The 25,973-nt window shown below is 36.8% G+C and overlaps 1 protein-coding gene across 5 annotated transcripts in view; it reads left to right on the top strand.

The window, feature by feature from the left end:
- Positions 1–25,973, top strand: part of LOC124555163 (ankyrin-3-like) — a 904,646-nt gene that overhangs the window by 600,743 nt on the left and 277,930 nt on the right. For all 5 annotated transcript variants that reach the window (XM_047128986.1, XM_047128985.1, XM_047128988.1 and 2 more), the window contains one exon: positions 3,004–3,063. In XM_047128986.1, coding sequence (XP_046984942.1) covers positions 3,004–3,063 — 60 coding nt within the window. The remainder of the gene's footprint in view (positions 1–3,003; positions 3,064–25,973) is intronic.

Here is a 25,973-nt window from a genome sequence, read left to right as displayed (position 1 = left end):
TGTTCTAGGACAGCAGGATACAACATAAATTGTAACTCCACAGTGTGTATTCATTTTAATTCCATATTCATTTCCTTCTTAGTGAAAGGCTGTGTGTTAAACTACTTCTCAAACTGAAATATCATACCATAGACTATAATAGTAAAACATAATTCTCAAAAGCAAATACTGGCATCGCTGGATAACTTTAGAAAACCACATCACAGCATTTCAGAACTAAGTTAGGAAATATTAGGAAAAATAAAATATGTATACACATGTGTATGTAAGAAGCTGAAATTTTCAAGAGAATGGGAAAGTATAAAATATTGAATATTCAGGCAACATGGCTATTAGTTTTATGAAATAACTTTCAAAACATAAAATGTTTGAAAGTGTAGTTGTGGAAATGTATGCAAGACACAGGAACATTTTGTATGGACCACATCATAAAACATCATTAATGATGCAAACCACAAGAAATGATGTGACACTTTTGCAAATATTATAACCTGGAAGTTTAAGGAATCAGAAGGCAATTAATTCTTTCTGCAGTAATTTGTGAAGTAAATGCTACACAATAAATAATTCTGAGAAAATACATTCTTGAAATGTGAAAAGGACAATGTGTAGCATGTGAAACAGATTTCACAAATTCAGTTTGAGATGGCTTACTATCAATGACAGAAAAATGTTTAAAACCAATAGAGAAACTGATTATTATTTGCAGTACTTTGGAGAGATATAAGGTAGAATTAGGAATTATGAAGACACTAAGCAAAGCTAGAAAGCAAGGTTTAGGAATTACAAAGACACTAACGAAAGAAGTCTAATATTAACATGCAGTTACAGAAAGGCTGTGTGAGAGCAATCAATATGTTTGCACTCTATACATATCTTTGAAGAAAGGAATAAATGTCTGTAATCTTGAGAGAAAGGTAATCTAGTACAGAGACAAATAAGAAGTAACGGGATTTATATACAGCAGGTAAATATAATGAAAGTGTAAAATAATGATGTGAAGTACTTATTCAGAAGCTATTACAAATTCAGACATCTAATTTACAGATTGTCTGTTGGAAAAGCATTGAGAAATGATTTCGGATAAGGACAAAGTGTAAAGAAACTTTACATTACTAAATTTTTTTACAGTGCCACTCTGCTGTAATTAATTTGTGTACAGCTGATCAGTTCAGAATTAAAGATTGTTTAACAAAGAATTTGAGTCAGATATAAACAAAGAAAGTTATAATTGGGAAAGGTGCTGTGAAAGACATGAAGAAGATGAGTACCAACTAAAACTATGAATATATAAGGGGCGATTACATTACATTGTTTTCTATGTGTAGTTAATGGAACAGATTCAACAATTTCTATAATACACAGAGTGAAGTCGACAAGATAAGTGAATATTGAAGATACAAACACAAGGTCAACATGGAGGAAAGCAGTCTGCATAAGCACAAGGTCAACACAGAGGAAAACTGACTTCAGAGCGCAACATTATACAAAAATAAATAATGAGAAGAAGAGGCTGGAAGATCTGGAACATGATGCTCCATAATGATATTAAATATTAACTGAAGAAACTAACTGAAGACATTTTAGATCAAGCTCAAAAGAGTCTTTCTTAAGGAGTATGATCAAGAGGAATAGTACAGCGGGCACTGAGGCTCACAGAATCCTTGGAACTGTTCAACAGACACATCATGGGACTTAAAATTATAATATGAAACAAAGACTGAAATATGTGTTATAGGTGTAGAAGACATTAGTAAAAAATGAAGCACTTATCAAATATGTTTGAAAATATTATGTAAGTATTTCCTTTTTGTAATTTTCTGCGTATTCTATAAAGCACCAGCGGAGAATTCAGTTATTGTTTTCAAAGATTTTGATTGTTGTAAGCATTCATAGATGTAGAAGGTGATATATATAATAAAAAATATGTAAGCTACCATGTAGCTTAGCTGCTACACAGAGGTAATATTTACACACAGCCTAATTGATACTTTGATATGGAGCAAGTGTTCTGATTTCAGTAAGTGCATTCCAGTAGGACACTAAAAGCAAAGAAGAATAAAGATGACAAAAGAAAGAAGTCACAGAAAATATGATGTACTGCTTCAGTTTAGTTGAGTGTCCAACGACAGCACATAATTCAAAACATATTAAGCAGTATAAGCTCTTTCAATCTTCAGAGTATTAATAAAAAATGATTTGAAGAAAATATGTATTTTGTCTTAAGTTAATTATGTGCTTCCAAAATCTTTTGCAAACTAACATCAAAAAATTTATACATGATTGTTCCTTATTAATGTGATAGTTACACAAATTTATTTAATTTATTCCTGTGTACATCTACAAAATGATGTAGCCTTACAGTTAAAAATTGATCCTTGAGAACTGTTTGCTAACAGATGTGTGGATAAATTGGAATGTCAGTGGCATTTATACAGTTTAAAAAGGAAAAGCTCTTCAGGAATCATTAACAGATGCCAAAGTTAGCAGATTCCCATGAACAAGAACTCCATAGAGAACAAAATATTATAGTTAATGCAAAAGACACCTATTCAAAACATATATCAAAAGATATATGTTTTTTTTCTAATTTGAGAATACACCAGAGATATGATGACATGGGATTATCAGTCCTGTTGTAATTTTAGTAACTGCAACCTCATTGAAGTTCATAAGCAGCTCTTTCATTCACTCAACACTCACTCACTTAAAGGGCATTTGTCTTTATGGTAAGGCTGTAAGGTATTTTACTAAAAGTGGTAGATTTTGAACAAGAAGAAATCGCAAACTGAGAAGATGGTTTTGTATTATATTATGTGCATCAATAAATAAGAAAAAGTGACATGGATGAAGGTATTAGTGCTTCTGCCAATAAATCCAGTTATAATTTTCCCCTAAACAAACTGCTGAAGAGTGCATAAAACATAATCTTCTGACTTTTCATAACTTTCATATTGGTTCCAACATTAAAATTTTATAACTAATGTGTGTGTGTGTTTCCAGGAACAGCGATATGGCAGGAAGGTCCACTGTTAACAGCTGAACATCAGCCTCCTGCACAAGGTAGGATGATGCACAAGTAGTTCCTGCTTTTTAGTTTTTTGTAGTTTTCAATATTTTTCCTAAATTCCCATAGCCATTTAGACTGTTTATATTTTGGTAATATTGTAGTGTGGAGGAGAGTCTCTAAAACATGTCTCTTCAGGAGCCAGCATCATTATAACATATATAAATAGTACCACAGCATGTTGCCATTCAGAGAAAAATGTGTGAAATTTGTGGAATGCTAGAGGAGATGAAGTGTGTGAATTGAGTGAGTTTGCACAACACTGAAACACTAAATTCACAGTGTAGATGTTTTACGCTGTACTTTCTGCACAACATTTTGTTTCATTGAAATTTCAAAACAAATAAAATCATCTATAACCTGATGAGTACCCACTATGAAGTTATCATCTACCTACTTTTAAAGTAACAATCACATGTGTCACTATGAACCTTGATGGAGCTGACACTAGCAATTGGCTTTCAGATAGTGGGTTTCATCACTGTTTTCTGTTGTTTTTTTTCTTCTTTTTTTTCATACAAATATTTTGTATCAGCTGTTCAAAAAGTTTATCAATTACTCAGTTATTACAGAAAATCCATTATTTGTAAGTAAATAAGTATTAATAAATATATTGTCTATCATTTCATGACAATATAAACAAACAGAGGAAATAAACTCATTGATTCATAAACCTACAATACATATTAGAGTGACTAGTGGCCAAAAATTTATCAGAATGATACACAATGGAGTTCAACACTTATGGCACTGTCTTGTATATAAACATCGAAAATGTAAGCCTTACAGAGTGTCTACAGAATAAAGACAGATCTCAATTATCTGTGAATACATGGAGCATGAACAGTCATATCTTGTTTGACGTCATTGTTAATATCTTAATTATACATAGTGAAAGACATTGTATGTTTCAGTCTTCTACTTTTCCATATTTTATCCAGTATAGAGGACTCAAATGCTAACTGTTCATCTTACATTGCACACTTTAGTCTGTAACCACTGTCATTGCTTTTGGAAGCACGTATCCTTCCTCTATAAGTCTCTGAAGATACATTTGCACTTAACTATCAATGTCTATCACAATTATTATTTTTTGTTTAATTGCCTCTCTGCGCCTATCTCTGATTAATGGCTGGGCTTCACTACTGAATGGCTTTGTAAAATACAGGGTGGTTATAATCAAACTTTTGCTACTTGAGCCAGTATAGATGAAAAACTATTTATCATATGGGTACCCAACTTTATAGGAATAATGTTCAGACTGTGCACTGCTGGATTTGCATTGCTAGTAGGGGTAATGCCATCACCTTCCATTAGATGCCAGTACTGGTACTGTGATGTATGATTGAAATACAAGCATCCTGTGCAATACAGCTGCAGATAGTCAACTTGAGTCTGGAAAAGTTGAGCAGGACTTCATTCGCAAAGCTGTTTTATCAACAACAGCAACAATGCTGCTGCAAGAATCAACACGTTAAAGGGATATGGAGAGGTCCTCTTTCTGTACCAGAGTTCAAGAACATGATTCGGAAGTTCGAATTAATTGATGGTTTGGGTCTGATTGAGAGAGGTCACCAGTGAATTGCACCATAAACTGTTCCAAGAAGTTACTCTTGGCATAGCTGCATCTCTGAGCAGTAAAAGTGTTGTGTCATGACATTCCATGGTCCACCATTCAAAAAATGCTACAAACAATTGTGATATGATATCTCTGGTGTGCTTCTAACTGTCATGGATGCAGATAGTCATCACATTGAGCAATGTTTGTAAGCTGGAAGGTAAACATGAATGCAATTAACAAATATTACATCTCATGTGGAAATTAAAATGTGTTTCTTTCAAAGGTTTATACATTGTTTCTCTTCCACATATTCTTACAAATGTTTCCACTGATCTGCATTGTGCTATGATCACTTGTTTTTCATGGGGACCCTCTAAATAGCAAAAGTTTAATTTAAACAACCATGTATATAAAAATGGTTCATATTGCTGCATCATCTTTGTTGCATTTTCTTCTTCTGGGTCACATCACATTTGTGCTACAGTAACAGTATATATTAGTGCAGTTGCAAGGCTTAAACTGTAATTGTTGTGGGGCACACTTTTCTTCAGATACTGTTCACTTGGGTTATTTAACATATGATATTCAAAAATATAGTAAAATTTGTGGAAAATGGTAGTATGGAGTGCATTGTAGAACATAGTTAAAATGCAACTCTCAACATTAAAATATGATCAGACAAATTAATGCTGAAAGACATGACAAATATTACTTTTTTTGGCATCTTTACCCTCAAGAATGAGACTGATCATGACTTATTATAATACACTAATTTTGTATGTGTCAGCTCATTTTCCAACAAGCGAAACTGTATCTACTTCATAATCCAACAGCATTCATTGCATTTAAACCTAATTTGCTTAAAATTATGACCAAATAATTATATAAACTGTGATGAGTCTGTAAAAAATTATCTGAGGTAAAGTAACACAGGCACAATTAATTACCATCTGAACCGATAAAAATTAAATTCTCAGTTTTAAAGACAAACTTATTTTTAAAATAACATGATGCACAATAGTTACTAAGCATATGAGGGACTGGCTACAATTAAAGTGAAACAAATAAAATATATTTATACCAAAGACAATCCTGAACTACGACCCTAAAAAGAGTAGAGACATACATTGACCAAGGAAACAATGGACATGAAAGTTGTGGAGACGGAACAAGGAGATGCTTAATCACTATATGTAAGAAGATGACAAAGACAGCAGTTGAATTAAATGTGACGAATATCGAACGTAAGGTGAAATACAACAAATTTCTCAACTGAAATAACAAGTTAATAATTTATGTGTTATTAAGGTACCCTCAGCTTAAATATGCAGAATTATTGTGGCCATTTGTGACAGTGTATAGTAAGTAGTTTGAGCCTTTGTAAATTAGCAGTAATTTCATGGTGGAGGAGGGTGCAAATGTGCACTGTCATTTATTGGTGATATTTCAAATGTTAACTTGTCCTCATACTGCAGTGGACACTGAATGTTTATTTTCATTTGTAGTTGATGCTTTGCACCTGAGTCATGAAGCATAATGTCTAGATCCTGTTGTAATCAGTAATTCAAACAGAGACCAATTATGATAGGAGGTCCTTCGATCACGTATACCATTGTTTATGACCCTAGCTTTAATTTTAAACTAGGTCCTCTCACACATAGTACAATGTTCTATATTATTTCTGTTTAATTACTGTCAGTTGGGTGATTTAATGTGTGTATGTAGATGCCAAACAATTTTTGGTTTGAAGGATATGCAAACATCTTCCAGAAACAAGGAAGTGTGCAAGCTGTGAATGTGAATATTCCAGTAACAAAGTATGGTAATTCTCTCGCTTGGTTTCACGGTCTTTGATTAGGAATTTTGTGAATCAGGGGATCTGGAATGCATTTTGAGATGGTTTGTTCCAGTGTGTGCAACTGTTAGTCAAACTTACAGAAGGGAAAAATATTTATTCTGTTATTTTTTGCCAATTTCAGTGTTATCATTTGCTAGTATTGGTGTTATTTTTTGACAATTTTGTCATTATTTTTTGGGAGCTGATTTTTCAAGTATCGTGTTCCTTTCTCTGTCTTGTTTCATCGTTATACAGTGTAACATTAAAAATTATAATATGCCTATCAGTTATATTATAGTTCATTGACATCACTCACTACATTTATTTATATTATATTCATTGACATTATATGCCACAATTATTTTACATCAAAGAAAAAGAAAAAAATATGTTGAACCCAACAAATCTAATCAAGTAACTATGCAACAGAGTTTTTCAAAATATCAAATTTCTCTTCCAAGACATCACATCACTAATTGCCAACATTTTACATATTTGAACACGACAGATAATTTGCTTTCTGCACAAATGGAGGCATTTGATAATTCCACATTTCATGCAAAGTTGCTTTTCCACTAAATTTTGAAGGGATTTGTATTCTGTTAGAATATATACACTACTGAGACCTGCTATTCCGCAGTATACATGACACTCCGTTTGCCATGTCAGCATTAATAGAGGTCATCATTATCACCTTACATTTGAAAGAAGAACCTAAGCCTGCAGTCCATCATATTTCAATTTTTCTTTCACTTTTCCTTGAAGAGGTTGTCTCTCACTTTTTTTTTTTTTAACTTAGTGGTTTTATCACCAAAGATTCCTTTTCCCACAATAGTGAAGCCATCTCCAAACACTGATCTGTAGCTTAGCTGAGGTCTATGTTAGACTGAAAGGTGATGATTAGTTTGTGATTCACTATTTTTAAAAAAAAAAAAAAAAAAAAAAAAAGTTCAAATGGCTCTGAGCACTATGGGACTTAACTTCTGAGGTCATCAGTCCCCTAGAACTTAGAACTACTTAAACCTAACTAACCTAAGGACATCACACACATCAATGCCCGAGGCAGGATTTGAACCTGCGACCATAGCGGTCGCGCGGTTCCAGACTGTAGCGCCTAGAACCACTCACCCACCCTGGCCGGCCACTAAACAGCAATCATACTACTTATTTAGCACTATTTAACAATTTTAGTGCCATACTTGTAATATAAAATTGGGAAGAATGCCACACCTGTAATTTTACGGGCCTATTATGGACATGGTACTCAAAGAGTTTAATTCTTCAGTCAGTCATAAATGATGATAGTGATTTTTGTGTGACTTCAAGTATCCTTTGCTGTGCTCAGTTGACAGAAGCAAACCGAGCAGATTCCATGTTGACTTACACATCTGTAAACTTAAGTGCCATTTTTCATGTTTTATTTTGTAATTATACTTGCATATGTTATATGAAAATATACAGTTCAGTTCATGCACAGCATTAAATATCCCATCAAACTGAGCCTTTTTTAATGTGAATTGTTTTTCGAAAGTGCCAGGAAACATTACATTAGTGAAATAAATTCAATAAATCGTTGTTGCAAAATGCCAATGTGAATTATTTCCAGAAGAATCAAAAGACTGGTAGAAGCCATGTTTATAGATAAATGTGGGAATATGTGAAGCAGTAGTGATCCTACAACTTATCTTAGAAAATAGATTTAAAAAATGCAAACCTACAGCTAAAGCATTTGTAGATTCACAGAAAGCTTTTGCCAATATTGACTGGAATACCTCTCTGAAATTCTAAATGTTGGAGGACTAAAATATAGGGACCAAAAAGTTGTACAGGTACCAGACTGCGATCATAGAGTCATCGGGCATGAAAGAGAAGAGGTAACATTGAATGGAGTGGCCCAAGGTTGTAGTGTGTTCTCCATGTTATTCAGTCTGTACAATGAGCAGCAAACAAAGGAAACCAATGAGAAATTTGGAAAGGGAATTAATGTACAGGCAGAAGAAAAATGGCTCTGAGCACTATGGGACTTAACATCTATGGTCATCAGTCCCCTAGAACTTAGAACTACCTAAACCTAACTAACCTAAGGACATCACACAACACCCAGTCATCACGAGGCAGAGAAAATCCCTGACCCCGCCGGGAATCGAACCCGGGAACCCGGGCGTGGGAAGCGAGAACGCTACCGCACGACCACGAGCTGCGGACACAGGCAGAAGAAATAGAAGCTTTAAGATCTGCAATTGACATGATAATTCTGTCAGAGATGACCAAGGACTTAGAAGATCTGTTGAATGGAATGGATAGTGTCTTGAGAAACAAAATAATATGAGATAAAAATCAGCAAAAAATAAAAGGGTAGTGGGGGGGGGGGGGGGGGGGGTAGCCAAATCAAATCACATGATGCTGAGGGAATTATGTTGGGCAAGGTTTACTATTTGGGTAATACAATAACTGAAGGTGGCAGAAGTAGAGAGGATGTAAAATGCAGACTTGCAATGGCAAGAAAAGCTTATCTGAAAATGAGAAAATTGTTAACATAGAATATAAATTTAAATGTTAGGAAGCCTTTCCTGAAAATATTTGTCTGGAGTGTAGTTTTATATGGAAATGAGCCAGGTGATATAAAAACAGTGCAGACAAGAAGAGAATGGAAACTCTTGAAATGTGATGTGACAGAAGAATGCTGAAGATGAGTACATTGAATAACTAATGAAGAGTTTAATCTAACCCCTCCTTCCTAATTCCATCTTTTGTCCACATGAAAGTCTTTTATGAAGATTTGAGAAGAGTGAAGATTATAATAAATTTTCTAGTTTACATAGCTTTTCATGTAGAGTTGGCTCCAATTCTTGTCTAGGGGTCTGATTCTTGAAGCTGAAAATGTCACATTTTAGGTCCTCATGGTTGGATTGATCTAAATTAATTTGAAAGTTGTTGTTGAAGAATTTTTGTTTTTACGTGATTATATTTCCTCACATTTTAGTATATCATACAGTAATTTCATTTTTCACTTTAAGAAAGCCGAAATTACATTGTTCTCATAAAACACAAAAATATGTCCAATCACATCAGAGGCATGCTTACGACTCTCACGCTCTGTGGAAGTAACTATATTCCAAAGGGTCTACAATTTTTCTTAACAAATGAATTTCTACTAGTTTCTGTTACATTATTAATTTCGGTTTCTATTTCATGTTTGTAATTCCAAATGTTTCTAAAAAAATAATTTTAACTGTACATTCAGAACTAGTACTTATTGATTATAACATCAGGACTAAAACATTTTATAAAGTAAATCATTTTCATCAAATTCAGCTTGAAATATAACATACTGTGTATAAAATTATATGAAAGTTTTCAGAAAAGAAACTAAAATAATACTGACATGTTCAAAATTCGAAAAATAATACTGGTATCGACAACTACTGTTGACGAAAAGGAATGCTAGAGGAGGATGTCCCATTATAAGAGGAAGTGAATAGAATTGGGGAAAAAAGAAATTTACGATACAGCTTAACTAAAACAGGAAACACACTTGAAGCTTCAAGGAATGCTTAATTTCATAATGGAGGGAAGCGTGGAGGAAAAAACCATAGTGGGAGACCAAGGCTTCAGTACAGTAAGCAGTTTCAAATGGATATAGCATGCAGAACTATAGTTCAGTTTCAATTTATTTGTGGCCCTCTGACATTTCACCTTAAAAACGGTATTCACAGATATCTTATGAATGCTTGTTAGTGGTGTCATGCTAAACTATAACAAAGGTTCCAAAATGAAGAAGTTTTACTACTGTGCAGTTATTCTGCAAGCATTCTAATAACTCATGACAAGTATTACTAGGTAACCAAGAGTATTCACAAATAAATTTGATGAATAAGGACTTGCAGACTACTGGTATGAGATAAGTAGTTGCAACTGAACATGTCCACCAAAAACCTTACTAGTAAAGTTGGAGAGGAGAATTAAAATTAGTCATAGAATTTAACCTAGTCTGGACATTATAATGTGTAACATGGGAAAGGCAAAGGTTTAGTCCTTCAATAGTGTTCTGGCACAAAGTTTTAATCTGTAAATGCATTCATTTCAATATAAAGTCAGCTGTAAAATAAAAAATAAACTATGTACACTGTACAGCATTCTCATGAAATGTCCCTTTGGAGAACTTCACAATCTAAAGCTTGCAAGGCACTATAATGTTCAGGACAGAAAACAGTTGCTTTAGTATCACTGCTATCAGCTGCTCGTTCCACTCACAGATATAGTATTGTGAGAATTATGCCATACACATATCATAATAATGTAATATGATCTTCTTCATCACAGAACCATCAATATGCAAGCAAATAAAGAACTGTCCTCTTCATCAAATAATTAGCATATTTGTTACAACTCCTTCCTTTTCACATTGTTCAGATTTCCCATAGTACTCACCAAAGATAAAGCACACATACTAAAATTCTCAATATTAATTTTGTATCTTCCACTACTCTGAACTAATAGCAAGTGATGGTGCACCTAATCACTGTAATGTGGCACACGTTGACTTTGCCTTTGTAGCTGAAGGATCAGCATATCAGACCACTATTGTAGACTCTGGTTCAACGCCACATACCGCCAGGAATTTTTCTTTGAGAGATCTGGAATGGGGCACATTCTGACTTGTGAGGCCAAATTATGCTGACCCTATCCACTCCATATCATATCTAAATGAAGCCATATGGCAGAGGATGACATGCCAGAAGATCAGCATACATGTTCTCTGGTCTGATCACTTACAAATACAGATTGTGCAACAATTTACTAAGCCAAATCCTTCACAGAAATATTGGAAATTCACAACATTCAAATGATAGACTGAGCCGTTTGACTCATTTTCTCCAAAGCTGATACATCCTGATTATTCAAGTTCATATCTCTATACATAATGCCTAGATCAAGTTGTAACTGTTTAATTACATAATTTACTGGGGCAGATATCCCAAAAATATATTTAGAAGGCTCAGTTTTGAATACACACATATTTTGTTTCATATCACACCACAGACATAAAATGTGAAGTGTTATAATGGATCCATACCTTCAATAGTATTTCGTCTTCATCATCAGTTTCTTATTAACATCATGTATAACACAGACAGTCAATACAGATTGCAACAGTTATTTATTTATTAATTCTGATAATATGTCATCAAGGAGATTCTGGTATGAAGATGCTCACTTAGACTGAATCCAGGTACCAGAATTAATAATTAAATTGTTGTGATCTACATCTACATCTACATCTGCATCCGTACTCCGCAAGCCACCTGACGGTGTGTGGCGGAGGGTACCCTGAGTACCTCTATCGGTTCTCCCTTCTATTCCAGTCTCGTATTGTTCGTGGAAAGAAGGATTGTCGGTATGCTTCTGTGTGGGCTCTAATCTCTCTGATTTTATCCTCATGGTCTCTTCGCAAGATATACGTAGGAGGGAGCAATATACTGCTTGACTCTTCGGTGAAGGTATGTTCTCGAAACTTTAACAAAAGCCCGTACAGAGCTACTGAGCGTCTCTCCTGCAGACTCTTCCACTGGAGTTTATCTATCATCTCTGTAACGCTTTCGCGATTACTAAATGATCCTGTAACGAAGCGCGCTGCTCTCCGTTGGATCTTCTCTATCTCTTCTATCAACCGTATCTGGTACGGATCCCACACTGCTGAGCAGTATTCAATCAGTGGGCGAAAAAGCATACTGTACCCTACTTCCTTTGTTTTCGGATTGCATTTCCTTAGGATTCTTCCAATGAATCTCAGTCTGGCATCTGCTTTACCGAGGATCAACTTTATATGATCATTCCATTTTAAATCACTCCTAATGCGTACTCCTAGATAATTTATGGAATTAACTGCTTCCAGTTGCTGACCTGCTATATTTTAGCTAAATGATAAGGGATCTTTCTTTCTATGTATTCGCAGCACATTACACTTGTCTACATTGAGATTCAATTGCCATTCCCTGCACCATGCGTCAATTCGCTGCAGATCCTCCTGCATTTCAGTACAATTTTCCATTGTTACAACCTCTTGATACACCACAGCATCATCTGCAAAAAGCCTCAGTGAACTTCTGATGTCATCCACCAGGTCATTTATGTATATTGTGAATAGCAACGGTCCTATGACACTCCCCTGCGGCACACCTGAAATCACTCTTACTTCGGAAGACTTCTCTCCATTGAGAATGACATGCTGTGTTCTGTTATCTAGGAACTCCTCAATCCAATCACACAATTCGTCTGATAGTCCATATGCTCTCACTTTGTTCATTAAATGACTGTGGGGAACTGTATCAAACGCCTTGCGGAAGTCAAGAAACACGGCATCTACCTCTGAACCAGTGTCTATGGCCCTCTGAGTCTCGTGGACGAATAGCACGAGCTGAGACTCGTGGACGAATAGCACGAGCTGGGTTTCACATGACCGTCTTTTTCGAAACCCATGCTGATTCCTACAGAGTAGATTTCTAGTGTCCAGAAAAGTCATTATACTCGAACATAATATGTGTTCCAAAATTCTACAACTGATTGACATTAGAGATATAGGTGTATAGTTTTGCACATCTGTTCGACATCCCTTCTTGAAAACGGGGATGACCTGTGCCCTTTTCCAATCCTTTGGAACGCTACGCTCTTCTAGAGACCTACGGTACACCGCTGCAAGAAGGGGGGCAAGTTCCTTCGCGTACTCTGTGTAAAATCGAACTGGTATCCCATCAGGTCCAGCGGCCTTTCCTCTTTTGAGCGATTTTAATTGTTTCTCTATCCCTCTGTCGTCTATTTCGATATCTACCATTTTGTCATCTGTGCGACAATCTAGAGAAGGAACTGCAAGGCAGTGCAGTGCAGCTTTGGAAAAAGACATTTAGTATTTCGGCCTTTAGTCTGTCATCCTCTGTTTTAGTACCATTTTGGTGACAGAGTGTCTGGACATTTTGTTTTGATCCACCTACTGCTTTGATGTAAGACCAAAATTTCTTAGGTTTTTCTGCCAAGTCAGTACATAGAACTTTACTTTCGAATTCATTGAACGCCTCTCGCATAGCCCTCCTCACACTACATTTCACTTTGTGTAATTTTTGTTTGTCTCCAAGGCTTTGGCTATGTTTATGTTTGCTGTGAAGTTCCCTTTGCTTCCACAGCACCTTTCTAACTCGGTTGTTGTACCACGGTGGCTCTTTTCCACCTCTTATGATCTTGCTTGGCACATACTCATCTAACACATATTGTACGATGGTTTTGAACTTTGTCCACTGATCCTCAACACTATCTGTACTTGAGACAAAACTTTTGTGTTGAGCAGTCAGGTACTCTGAAATCTGCTTTTTGTCACTTTTGCTAAACAGAAAAATCTTCCTACCTTTTTTAATATTTCTATTTACGGCTGAAATCATCGATGCCGTAACCGCTTTATGATCGCTGATTTCCTGTTCTGTGTTAACTGTTTCAAATAGTTCGGGTCTGTTTGTCACCAGAAGGTCTAATATGTTATCGCCACGAATCGGTTCTCTGTGATCTGCACTGACTGTTTCTGTTATACTGTTAAGCACAATCACATTTGTTCTGCTATGACATAAAAAATTATCTCCTGTATTCCTATGCTATGTGATAAAAACATCTTACATTTTCTTCTGTGCCAGCTTTCATGAGTTAGTCATTATATGTTATTTTAGTTAATCAGAGTCACAGTGTTCAAAATTACATCCACATTTTTTCCCATTCTGTGGAGTTGTCACTTCATAGATTTCTACCATTAGACCCTGAATTCCTGACAAAATCAGGGACCAACAAGTTGAAGAAGAATATGAGCTCTGTATCATTTCTCCAGGCAACTATCTTTCTTAGCTGAAATTTGTCACACACTGCTTGTGTAGCAATGCTAACAGTAAAGTTCAGCCATCAGTTTCCTCATTAAGCTACAGTATTATAAATCTCAGGCAGCTTTCTTTCAGAAACTGTATGTGATATTGTTTCAACCATTCCTATTTTCCTTGGCAATAGAACATGTGATTAACAGTTTTCCTATAGAACTATTCTGAGGCACATTGGCTAACACATGCTTTTCTATGGATGATTAAAGGTTCAGCATAACATACTGTTTTTTCTCTACAAGAAAATGTATCTGTTAAAATACAGGGTGGTTGTAATTAAACTTTTGCTGCTTTAGACAGCCCGCATCAAAAATAAGTGATCACAGCACAACAAAAATTTGTGTAAACATTTGTAAAGATATGCAGAAGATCAATACCGAACAAACCACCGAAATACACAAATTTTAATTTACAAATGAGAAAGTCACATTTGTTAATTGTGTACAATGTTTACATTCCAGGTTAAATAAATTGTTCAATGTGATGACTCTCTACATCCACAACAGCCTGTAACTGCACCAGAGATACCATTTCACAATTGTTTGCAGCACTTTTTGAATGCTGGACCATAGAATGTTCAGCTGTTGTTACACAGCTTGTGCACTGCTCAAAAATTACACACTGCATCTAGCATTCTCAGCCCTGCCAACAGTAACTTTTTCAACAATTTGTGGCACATTTGGCCATTGGGCTCTCCCAGGATTAATTCTCAAATCACCAGTCAATTCAAACTTCCAAATCAGGTTTTTCAACCCCAGTGCAGAAAGACGACTTGTCCATATTAGTCCAGCAGTGCCATTGCTTTTGTTTTAATAAAATGGCTTTATGGGTAAAGTCACCTTGTTCTGACCCACATTGACTGCAACTGTAATGCACGCTGATGCTTGTGTTTCAACCCTATGTTGCTGTACTAGCACCGGTGCCTAATGGCAAGTGATGACACTAACACTATTAACAACACAAATCCCGCAGTGCACATTCTGAACATTATTCCTATAAAGTTGGGTACCCATACATTAAACAGTTTTTCATCAACAGTGGCTCAAGTAGTGATAGTTTAATTATAACCAACCTGTATATCTGACTATAGTAGAGTCATTAAAAGATGGTATGTGATGGCTGACAGTGTTATTGCCATCTTCCAGCTACAAAGCACAAACAGCTCTGACAAAAACAGTAGACATCTATAGAGTTGTAACAACACTGAGGTGGTACCCGAACTAAACTATTGGTTGAACAAGACATGTGAAGTAGCCTTGCCATGTATTGTGCAACTGGCAGGGATCTTCCCTGCTGACTCTACTATCGATATAATGTTCTAACCGATTATTTTAATCAATTGTTGTTATGTAATCATATGAAAAAAATGTTGATTATTGTTGAGAAATCATGCTTATGCATATAAAAAAGAGTTTGCAACTTTTAAAACCAAGGACTATTTCTTGAGAAATTAGAGAAAAAAAGGAAGAGCAAAGGGCAGGTCATTTTGAATATACTGTGAACTTCCATTACTTCATGACTGGGACTACTTTCTCATAGTAAAGGTTGCATTATGGCACATAGTGAAGTCTCATAATTCAAATCTCATGCCAATCCATGAGCCCATGGAGCTAGACAGTACTGCTCATGGCTTGCTAGATGGACTGTGTCATCTAGTGCCTTTCTATCAAAGCTGTTGAACACCGTTTGTTGTCATTGGTTATTTTTTTGCTGAAACATGTTCTCATACCATTCACTTGAATCTCAAAAACTTTGTCTACCAACACCTTTTGGCATACAGCTCCAACCAAAAGTGGTAATTATGATAAGTTCCTAATACACGGTCCAGTCATATCAACATGATCACCACTTATGCCCAATGTCAGCTTGCAATAACCACTCAAAGATGGGAGGGGGCAGTGCTAGTAGTGCAGTATATATAAAGCATGTCACTGGGAAGCACAAAACAGTGCAGTCGTCATTGTAAGGAGGAAACGGAACAATTTATTTGATGTCCAAAAGGGCACAATCATTGGGTTTCGGGCCAAGGGTGGAAGCATTTCCAAAACGGCTGAGTTTTAAAATGTTCACATGCCACCGTGGTTATAGTATACTGTGCATGGCAAATTGGCACTACCCAAAACCGGCACTGAGGCAAGTGTGGTGCACCGCGTGCCATAGATGACAGGGATGAGCAACAGCTGTGGAGATGTGTATGGGTGAACAAACGTGCAACTGTTGAGCAACTGACCACCCAGATGAACTGAGGTCCTCCAAACATTGTCACCTCAGCAACTTTTTAGAGTAAGTTGCTGCATATAGGCCTCTGCAGCAGGTGCCTTGTTCATTGACCCATCATGATTGCTGTTCATTGGTGACAAACGCTAGAATTAACATGCCAGTACAGCAACAGAATGTCCACTTAGTGGCAAAAGGTGACCTTTTCATATGAATCACATTTTGTGCTCCATCGGACAGGTGGCTATCAAAGTGTACCGTGTGAAACATCTGAAAGCAAACACCCTGCAACCAGGACGGATTGTTATGTTCGGGAAACATTTTTATGGCATTTCCTATGTGGTCTCATCATTCTGGAATGCACAACATATCAAGATAACTATGCATCTATTGTTGGGCACCATGTCCACCCCTACGTGCAGTTTGTTTTTCCTTGACACAATGGCATCTGCCAGCAAAACAATGCAGCATCTCACACAGCTCACAGTATACTTGCATGGTTCAAAGAGTGTCAGGATGAGTTTACCGTACTCCCCTGGCCACCAAATTCTCCAGATTTAAACCCAATCAAGAAACTGTGGGACCATCCGAATTTGGATGTTCGTGCCAAGGATCCTCTGCTAAGAAACCTAGTGCAGCTGGCCATGGCGTTAGGGTCACCATGGCTCCACATCCCTGTCACTACCTTCCAGAACCTCATATGATTGCTTAAATGTCATTGTGTGTGCTATAAGAAGTATAATCCTTTATTTTTGAAATCAATCTCTTAATAAACAAAATAGAACATTGTGGAATAAAAGACAATGAACTAGAAGTTCTGAGATCATATTTAACTAACAGAAAACAAGTCCTGATCATAAATCCAGGAAAAAATCTGATATTCTAAATGTAAGGTATGGAATTCTACAGAGATCTGTGCGGGTACCAGATGAAACCACTTTCTAACTGGTCTTTGCACAAATGAATGACCTCTTGATGAAAGAGTCAACTCAGTGGTTCAAGGATAATAGATTAAAGCCAAATCATAACAAAATGGAACATATACCTTTCTCCCTCAAGAATCTTGATACTGAACTGTACAATCTCAAGAAAAAGTCAGTGAAACTGTTAAGCATCCATGTAGGCAATAAGTTAGGTTGGAATACCCAGACAGAAAAGGTTCACAATAAATCATCAAAAGTGGTGTGTCTGATGAGAAAATTAAAAAGCTGTGTCAATTTAGACGTCCTCCTAATGGCCTATTATGCATTTTTTCATACACTATGTTTCATGCAACAACAATGTTGTCATCAGATATATAAAAGGAATTGAATAAAGATGTAGAATGTTAATGACATCTGTTTCATTTAAAAAACTTTAAGAGTTTTCACATAAAAAAATTCAGAGACAGTAATTTTCACGATGTCCTCATAGAATGGATCTAATGGCAACAAGGAGACCTGGCCTCTTTGACGATGTCCACATTGAAACTTGTATCAGTCACCATGAGACTGTTGCAGTCGCCATGAGATTATTGGTAGTAACAATGAATATGAAAGTAAAAGAGCAGTTAAAATAAGTAGAAAGATTTATGTGTTCAACAAACTAGATACAGCAGTAGTAATGCCATATCTCAATAACGAATTTGAAACATTTAGCTTAGGAGCATGTAGAGGAGCTGTGGCTGAAGTTTAGGAAAATAGTTGACCAAGCACTGACTACACAAGTAGCTACCACAAACGTTCATGATATCTATACAGAAGGAAATGCCTGAAGCTTTTAATGGCATCTTATTCAAAGACCTCTCACAAACCAAAGGAAATTATGGTAGTATGTAGAGGCTGTTAGTGACACCAAAGTCAGTATCTATACACTCGAGGATTACACAGAAACTGAAACTGGGGGTAGCAAAGACTAAGCAGAATTTCTGAATTCCATTTTCAAATGTTTCTTTAACAAAGGAGATACAGAAATACTGTATCAGTTTATTGGAATATTGGGGTAAGTGTCATTGAAAAATAGTTGAAGTTGCAAACTCAGTGTCCATTCACTCGCATAGGAGGCAGGAACTGAAATTGAGGGAAACAAAGTAAAAGCAGAAATGCTTAACTCTATTTCCAAATGTTCTGTTACAAAGGAAAATCCAGGAATAGTGCATCAATATAATTTGCATACCACTGAAAAATGAGTGAAATAGTTATTTGTATCAATGATGTTGAGAAATACCTAAAATTGTTAAAACTGAACAAGGTTTCAGGACCCCATTCAATCCCCATCCAGTTCTATAAACAATTTGCAGCTGAATTAGCCCCTCTTTAATCATAATTCCCCAAACAAAAAAACTGTGTCCAATAGTTAGAAGAAAGCACAGGCTACACCCTTCTACAAGAAGGGTAGCTGAAGTGATCTGCAAAACTACCACCCAATATCTTTGACATCCATCTGTTCTAAAATCTTAGAACATATTCTGAGCTCAAACGTAATGAGTTACCTGGAATAACTCTTCCATGCCAACAAGCAGTGATTCAAGAAAACTTTGGTCATGTAGAACCCAACTTGAACTTATCTCACGTGACACCCTGAAAACCATGGGTCAAGGTAGTCTTGTAGATGCAGTATTTCTTGACTTCTGAAAAGCATTTGACTCAGTACCACAGCTACACTTATAGCTGGCAGTATGATCACATGGGATATCAAGAAAAATTTGACTTGCTTGAGGATATCATGGTAGGGAGGAAGCAGTAGCACTTTCAGCCTTGTCCCGAGGAAATGTGTTGCGACGATTGCTGTTCATATTGTTTATTAATGACCTGATTGAAAATAATACAGTAACCTGAGAACTTTGCAAACGATTCAGTTATCTATAATGAAGTACTGTCAGATTAAAAGTTGGACAAATATTCAGACAGAAGGGTGGTAAGAATGAATTCTGTTTTAATGAACTGTCATCAAATTTCCAATGCAAGAGCAAAGTTTTTGGCTCTCAGGTGTTCAGCTCAGGTTGATTTTTCATCAAAATGGAGAAATTGGAGAAGCTCTTGAAATCTGTTCCTTGGCATAAAGTCCTTGAGAAAAATAGGCTCCCAAGAGTGCGACCAGAGATCATCCGCAGACGTACCTTTTATACAAATGACACCCCGGGCATACAAAATGGCTATCAGTTTCTTCAGTACCTCAAGAGACACAGTCCAGTCATTGTTTTAGTACTTTTTGAGCATTTGATTCTGCGTATTTCTTCATCAGACATAACACTGCTTCATCAAAAATAAGACGGAAGGCACTGGTGACAGAATCACCTACTCATTGGCAAGTGCAAGCAGTGGAGCCTCCTCTCTCCTTCAGAACGTTCAAAGCTGACCACCTTCCAGATGATGAAAAATTAGCACTCTCCCACACAGTCCCATCCCTGTAAATGATCTCTCTAGAACTTCCAACTGTGCCTGCTGTGATGATAGAGGTGATGACTGATGTAGATCGTCATATGAATCCTCTTCCACTAATAGCTCCTCGTTCACAGTGCCTTCATCATCACTTGTCTCTGGTGCATATAATCATCGTCTTTATCAGTGAAGGCAGTTTCTGTTTCAACTTCTAAATTCCCCAAGAGATGTAACACTTCTTATCAGTAAATCCACCCTGATGATACATGTTTGAAAGCGTGTTTTGCGGACAAAGACTATTGCATGAGTGACACAATATAAACCGTGGTAAATTGGAATTTACTTGTAGCAAGTTGGCAACTGTGCTGCAAGACTGCTGACTGTCACTGTTTCAGTGTTGGATAATTTACATATATTCAGAAGATAAATTACAATGGGGTAAAATTAACCCCTTCTGCCATTCTAGATAGGCCTATACAGAATGAAATGTTGAAGAAAATATAAATATTTTGTAAATCCTGACACATCATCATAAAGAGGAGAAAATTAGAAAAAGTCATATGATTTTATTAACAAAGTAAATAAATTATATATGACAAGGAAGGAAAAAAATACGACAGGGGTCATTTTGACCACTTCCACTGTTCTATTGTAAACTGAAATAATTGATATGCAGGAAGTGTATGATGAGTTTTGTCTTGTTGGGTACACGCCTGCCATTCTTTTGGAGAGTACAGAAGATGCCTCAAACAAGTGGTTGTCAGTGTTTACTTATTGTAAAGGACAATACAAATTAATACACACGTCAAAAAAAGTTTTACATCACCCTGATTCCCAGAACTCCTGAAGGTAGATTTTGACTGTGAATATTATATCACAGACACAGTACCTTTGACTGTTCAGATTTGTCACTAAACCCACCCAAATATGTAAACAACCATGCATGAGCAGCGCCTATTAGATGGAGGGGGGTCTGACAGCCAATCAGTTCCAGTCATTCCACCAGGAAGGAGATGCACGGCTCGTGTTGTCTGTAGCTCAACCATGCCTACATGGTCAATACCGTGGTTCATCGCATCCGCACTGCTGCTTTGTGCCAGGAAGGCCTCTCAACGAAGGAAGTGTCCAGGCATTTCGGAGTGAACCAAAGCGATGTTGTTCAGACTTGGAGGAGATACAGAGAGACAGGAACTGTCAATGACATGCCTCGCTCAGGCCACCCAAGGGCTATTACTGCAGTGGATGACCGCTACCTACAGACTATGGCTCAGAGGAACCCTGACAGCAATGCCACCAGGTTGAATAATACTTATCTTGCACCCACAGGACAGTGTGTTACAACTCAAACTGTGTGCAATAGACTGCATGATGTGCAACTTCACTCCCGATGTCCACTGTGAGGTCCATCTTTGCTACCACGACACCATGCAGCACGGTACAGATGGGGACAACAACATGCTGAATGGTATCATGTTCTCTTCACCGATGAGGGTCACATATGCCTTCAACCAGAAAATCGTTGGAGACTTGTTTGGAGGCAACCTGGTCAGGCTGAACGCGTTAGACACACTGTCCAGCGAGTGCAGCAATCCCTGCTGTTTTGGGGTGGCAATACGTGGGGCCGACATACGCCGCTGGTGGTCATGGAAGGTGCTGTAACAGCTGTACAATAAGTGAATGCCATCCGCCGACCGATAGTGCAACCATATCGGTAGCATATTGGTGAGGCATTTGTCTTCATGGATGACAATTTGCGACCTCATCGTGCACATCTTGTGAATGAATTCCTTCAAGATAACGACATCGCTCGACTAGAATGGCCAGCATGTTCTCTAGACATGATCTCAATCGAAAATGTCTGGGATTGATTGAAAAGGGCTCTTTATGGACAACATGACCCACCAACAATTCTGAGGGATCCATGCCGAATCACCGTTGAGGAAAGGGGAAAATCAGGACCAACAGTACCTTGATGTAATTGTGGATAGTATACCATGATGAATACAGGCATGCAAAACTTTTAGCCTACTTGAATTTACAAGTTTTATTTTGTCTACATTCAACCATTATGTTGTCCGCACTTTTTATATCAGCTCACTGTTCAGTTGTTTGTTCAGAATGGTCAGCATAACAGTATTCACAACCTGAACTTTTAGCCTGTCTGTAGGGAAATTTGAGAGAACATGGTTTATTAATGTACTTGACGTTTCAGTTGGATTTTTTTACATGGAACTAGAGATTATATGTCCTCGTGCAAGATGTCATGAAAACTTCTAGTGTTGCCATTGTCTTTCAACGTATCTGTATTTAAATCACCTACTATTATTACGAAAATATATTTCTTCATTAATTCATGGCTCAGCTTCGATAGTTTTAAAAGGGACTGTATGCTAATTTTTAGCGTACAGCTATCAGAATGTGCCTAGTAAACCAGTTTCACGCGTGTGCAGATGCTCATGTTTAAGTAAAAAGTGTTTGTTGAAACACGTAAGGAGTTGAAAGCCTTAACACAACGGCTGATCCTGGCTTAAGATTCACACTGTAAAAGCTGCTTCTGGCCGCCTTGCCTTTTGAGCCCATTTCATAGACTTTTTTTGAGAAAAATTTCAGCTCCAACGTTAACAAGTGTTAACTGGTATACAACTGAACTCGTGCTTTCAAGAGCCTTCGAATGCCGTTAAAAAAAGTACTGGTACACTGTTCCGTTTAATATAGATCCTTGCTATAGTATCTCGATTGATGCATAAGTTAAAAACAATATTTCCCATCCACAGTGCTTTAGTTGGAATAAAACATTCATGAGAACTCACCTTTTTCAATTAAAAAAAGGATTATGGCTCCTCCCTCGCCATCGGAAAGAGATCACATCGAACATACGAGTAACACTGATTTTCGACTCACTGTCGTACATTCCTAATTGTTGATTGCGATAAAATTTGTATAACATGCTATCGGATGAATGTGTCTGGGAATGGCGTTACCATTCGTTACCGCGCAACTGAAGTACTGCCGACACAACGAAATTTTATGCCCGTCTGCCGATAATCTTTTGCTGAAAACCTCGTTTCGATACCTTGAACCGTTTACAAAGGAAAGGGGTGCAAATTTTTTGTGGTTTACTATGTGTACAGGAACACATACATAGGGCTCAATGTGCAGTTACCGTACCCTCATTACTTCGTGGTTTAGGTTATGTATCTTCTGAACAGTTTTAGAGTTCCTCAAATGTGTAATTGGGGAGGCTGGTCTGCCTTCCTATTTTCTAGTGAAGCTAAGAGATCGATGAAGTTAGAATATGGGACGAAGGGATATTCATCTCGAAACCTGCTGCGAATTGACTTTGATAAATTCACTTGCATTACAATCAGTTGACACCCCCTTCCTCCTCGAAAACGTTCGTCATAACCAGGGAAATAGGACTAGTTTTATTTTATTTCTGCAACGATAAATACTGACAGAACTACATATGGTAGCTTAAGTTGTGCATTTGTGTCACTAAGTGCATACAACAGAGAAAAATAGGCCCCTTAACGGTGACTTTCTCGACATTTATTGCAATTTCCTGGCGGTTAGAACGCGAGAAGCTTTTATAGATATAACAAGCCACAAAACTTTTAACTGCACGTGATAGCATGTTATCCGTCGCCCTTTAGAGTGCATAGAATAAAACGAATTTAGAGACCAAGAAAAACTGCGGGCTAAGACAATGTTACTGTGAATAGCGGAATGCTTTTTTTAAAACAAAATAAAAAAAAGGTAATACTTTACTGTGTGCACACTGCCTCACAATGAAAATTCGAAACATAGGCAAATTACGTTTCTTATTTATTGAAGCGCTCGTAACAAGCATTAGCAAATTGGGGGACGTCCGTAGAAGACATTCTACAGGACTGAAGAAATGTAAGCGCGTGGAAGCACAAAGCGGAAACCCGTCAAGGCAGTATACAATGCTTTGTAAGGTTTCACTAACAAGATCATATATCAAGTGCACACTGGCGTACAAGCCGTGTCAGTTGGACAGTGCGAGTCTTAAGAGCTGTAACACGGCCAGGTAAGAATCCATTAAACTAGTTACTAGCGATTATCGATGAGATTTAGAAAAATGCTATAAAATTCCATTCAAGTGAGAAATGCGTTTTCACTATTGCTTTCCAGTTTCAAACACTGCCACGTGCATTTGTGACATGAAGTAGCAATTATTCGTTTTGGAACCGCACTGTAGTTATTTTTAAAAGGAAAGAATCGTAACAATTTTATGTTGTTGCACTTGACTAAAATCTTTGAACTACATGACTTTTACTCCATGATAAATCAGATATTAATTTATATAATATTGCTCATCCAAAAGAAAAGTGACACAACACAAAAACTTAAATTTTATTTATTTATTTTCTGCGGCATAAGGCCATGTCGTTTAACTCTGTATGTAGCTGTAAAAGCGTAAAACCTTTAAACACCATGACTTAGAAGAGAAGTGTAAATTTGACCGTCCCACCCCCTCCAACTACATTATGTAACCCCATTTGGAATTATGACATTTTTCTTGTAGCGCAGTTTATCAAATTCCAGTTCTCCCTCAAAGTAGTAGCTACATACAACAATGTGAATTTCGCTCATTCAGAGTATTTGAAACTTTATAACAACATGTACAAAGACAAATTCACAAAGCAGGGAATTTAAATGTAAGAAAAAATGACCATTTACCAAATCTTTGGTGTGTTTAATCACATTACAAAGAATTTTTAGTCTTACAGTCAAATTTCAGCAAAAAATACTAGTACAACATATGCATGTACAGAAGTTATTGTCCTGCAAATGAGTCATGTTCTCTTAAGTGTACAACGGAATTGTTGGTAACAATTGGAAATAGAATGAGGCAAGTTATTTTACAGAATTCAGTATTACAATATCTATGTAGTAGTACATGATACTATTAACTGCGTTATTACAAAATGAAAACCTTACTTAATACAACAAAAAATACAATTATATTGTCAGTCATTTTTGTATTAAAAATGAATTAATTATTCTGAATTATAAAGAACTTTCACATATTGGACCATTGTTTAAAACAAATTTGTATGAGTGCAACAGAACAGTCTTCTCTCTATGTTGTGAATGTTACAAGTTCACAGGAAAAAGCTGCATAAGTTTGCGGAATATGCTTGGAAACAATTAGGGACGAACAATATTGTTTGTTCTATTCACTCAAAGGAAATGGCCTCGAATATGCTTTATGTAAAGAGAGCTCTCTCTTATTTCAACTTTAGAAAAAGCAGACTGTCCATAACAGTGCTTCAAGCTGAATGAAGAAGCTTTTTATTTAATAAATATCAAATTTTGATTCTGGAAATCTCAAGAGCATTACCTTCATAATCTATTAGAAGCACAGCACAACCTATTTCGCCACTCAGTCGTTATAGATCCAAAAAATCAGAATGAACTAACTCATTCACAGCGAAAGGATTCCCCTTCTTATTTGCGGTTCTAATTAGTGTCAGTCAGTTATCTTTACTTTTTTAATTTGTTTTTTCTGTGACTGAATGAGCGACATCGCCTTCTTTCTGTGTGTCCACAGATCAAAATTTTAGAGTTATTCTGTTTATTTTTTAGTGTTGTGAGAGCATGTATGAATAATGAAATAACGTATTTACTTTTATTGTGTCTGCGGCAGTTATCACAGTAAAAAGTTAACTGCAATTTTTTTTCATTAACAAGTGGCGGAAGTTTTTGCAGATTACATCCACAGGCAAGTACTGTCTGGCCAAGATAACTTGACGATGTCGCTGGTTGAAAGATACTTATTTGTCTCTCAGCGCTGCCGACGTCAAGCTGTGCCCAGACGCGAAGTATTACGAAAGGCGTGTGTCCACTAGCAAGTAACTTCCCTAAGCACTTGCTGAGGTCTTTACATCGGAACAAAAACTTACTCAAGTTTACTTCTTCAGGTCACTGGGGCAAGTTTATTTCAGGCACTTGATGCAACTTCTTGTTATAGAAGTGCAAAGATGGTTCAAATGGCTCT

The sequence above is a fragment of the Schistocerca americana genome, chromosome X, assembly GCF_021461395.2.
Source record: "Schistocerca americana isolate TAMUIC-IGC-003095 chromosome X, iqSchAmer2.1, whole genome shotgun sequence".
Taxonomy (NCBI): Eukaryota; Metazoa; Arthropoda; class Insecta; order Orthoptera; family Acrididae; genus Schistocerca; species Schistocerca americana.
Note: the sequence above shows the minus strand (reverse complement) of the source record. Positions and strands in the feature narration are given on the sequence as shown.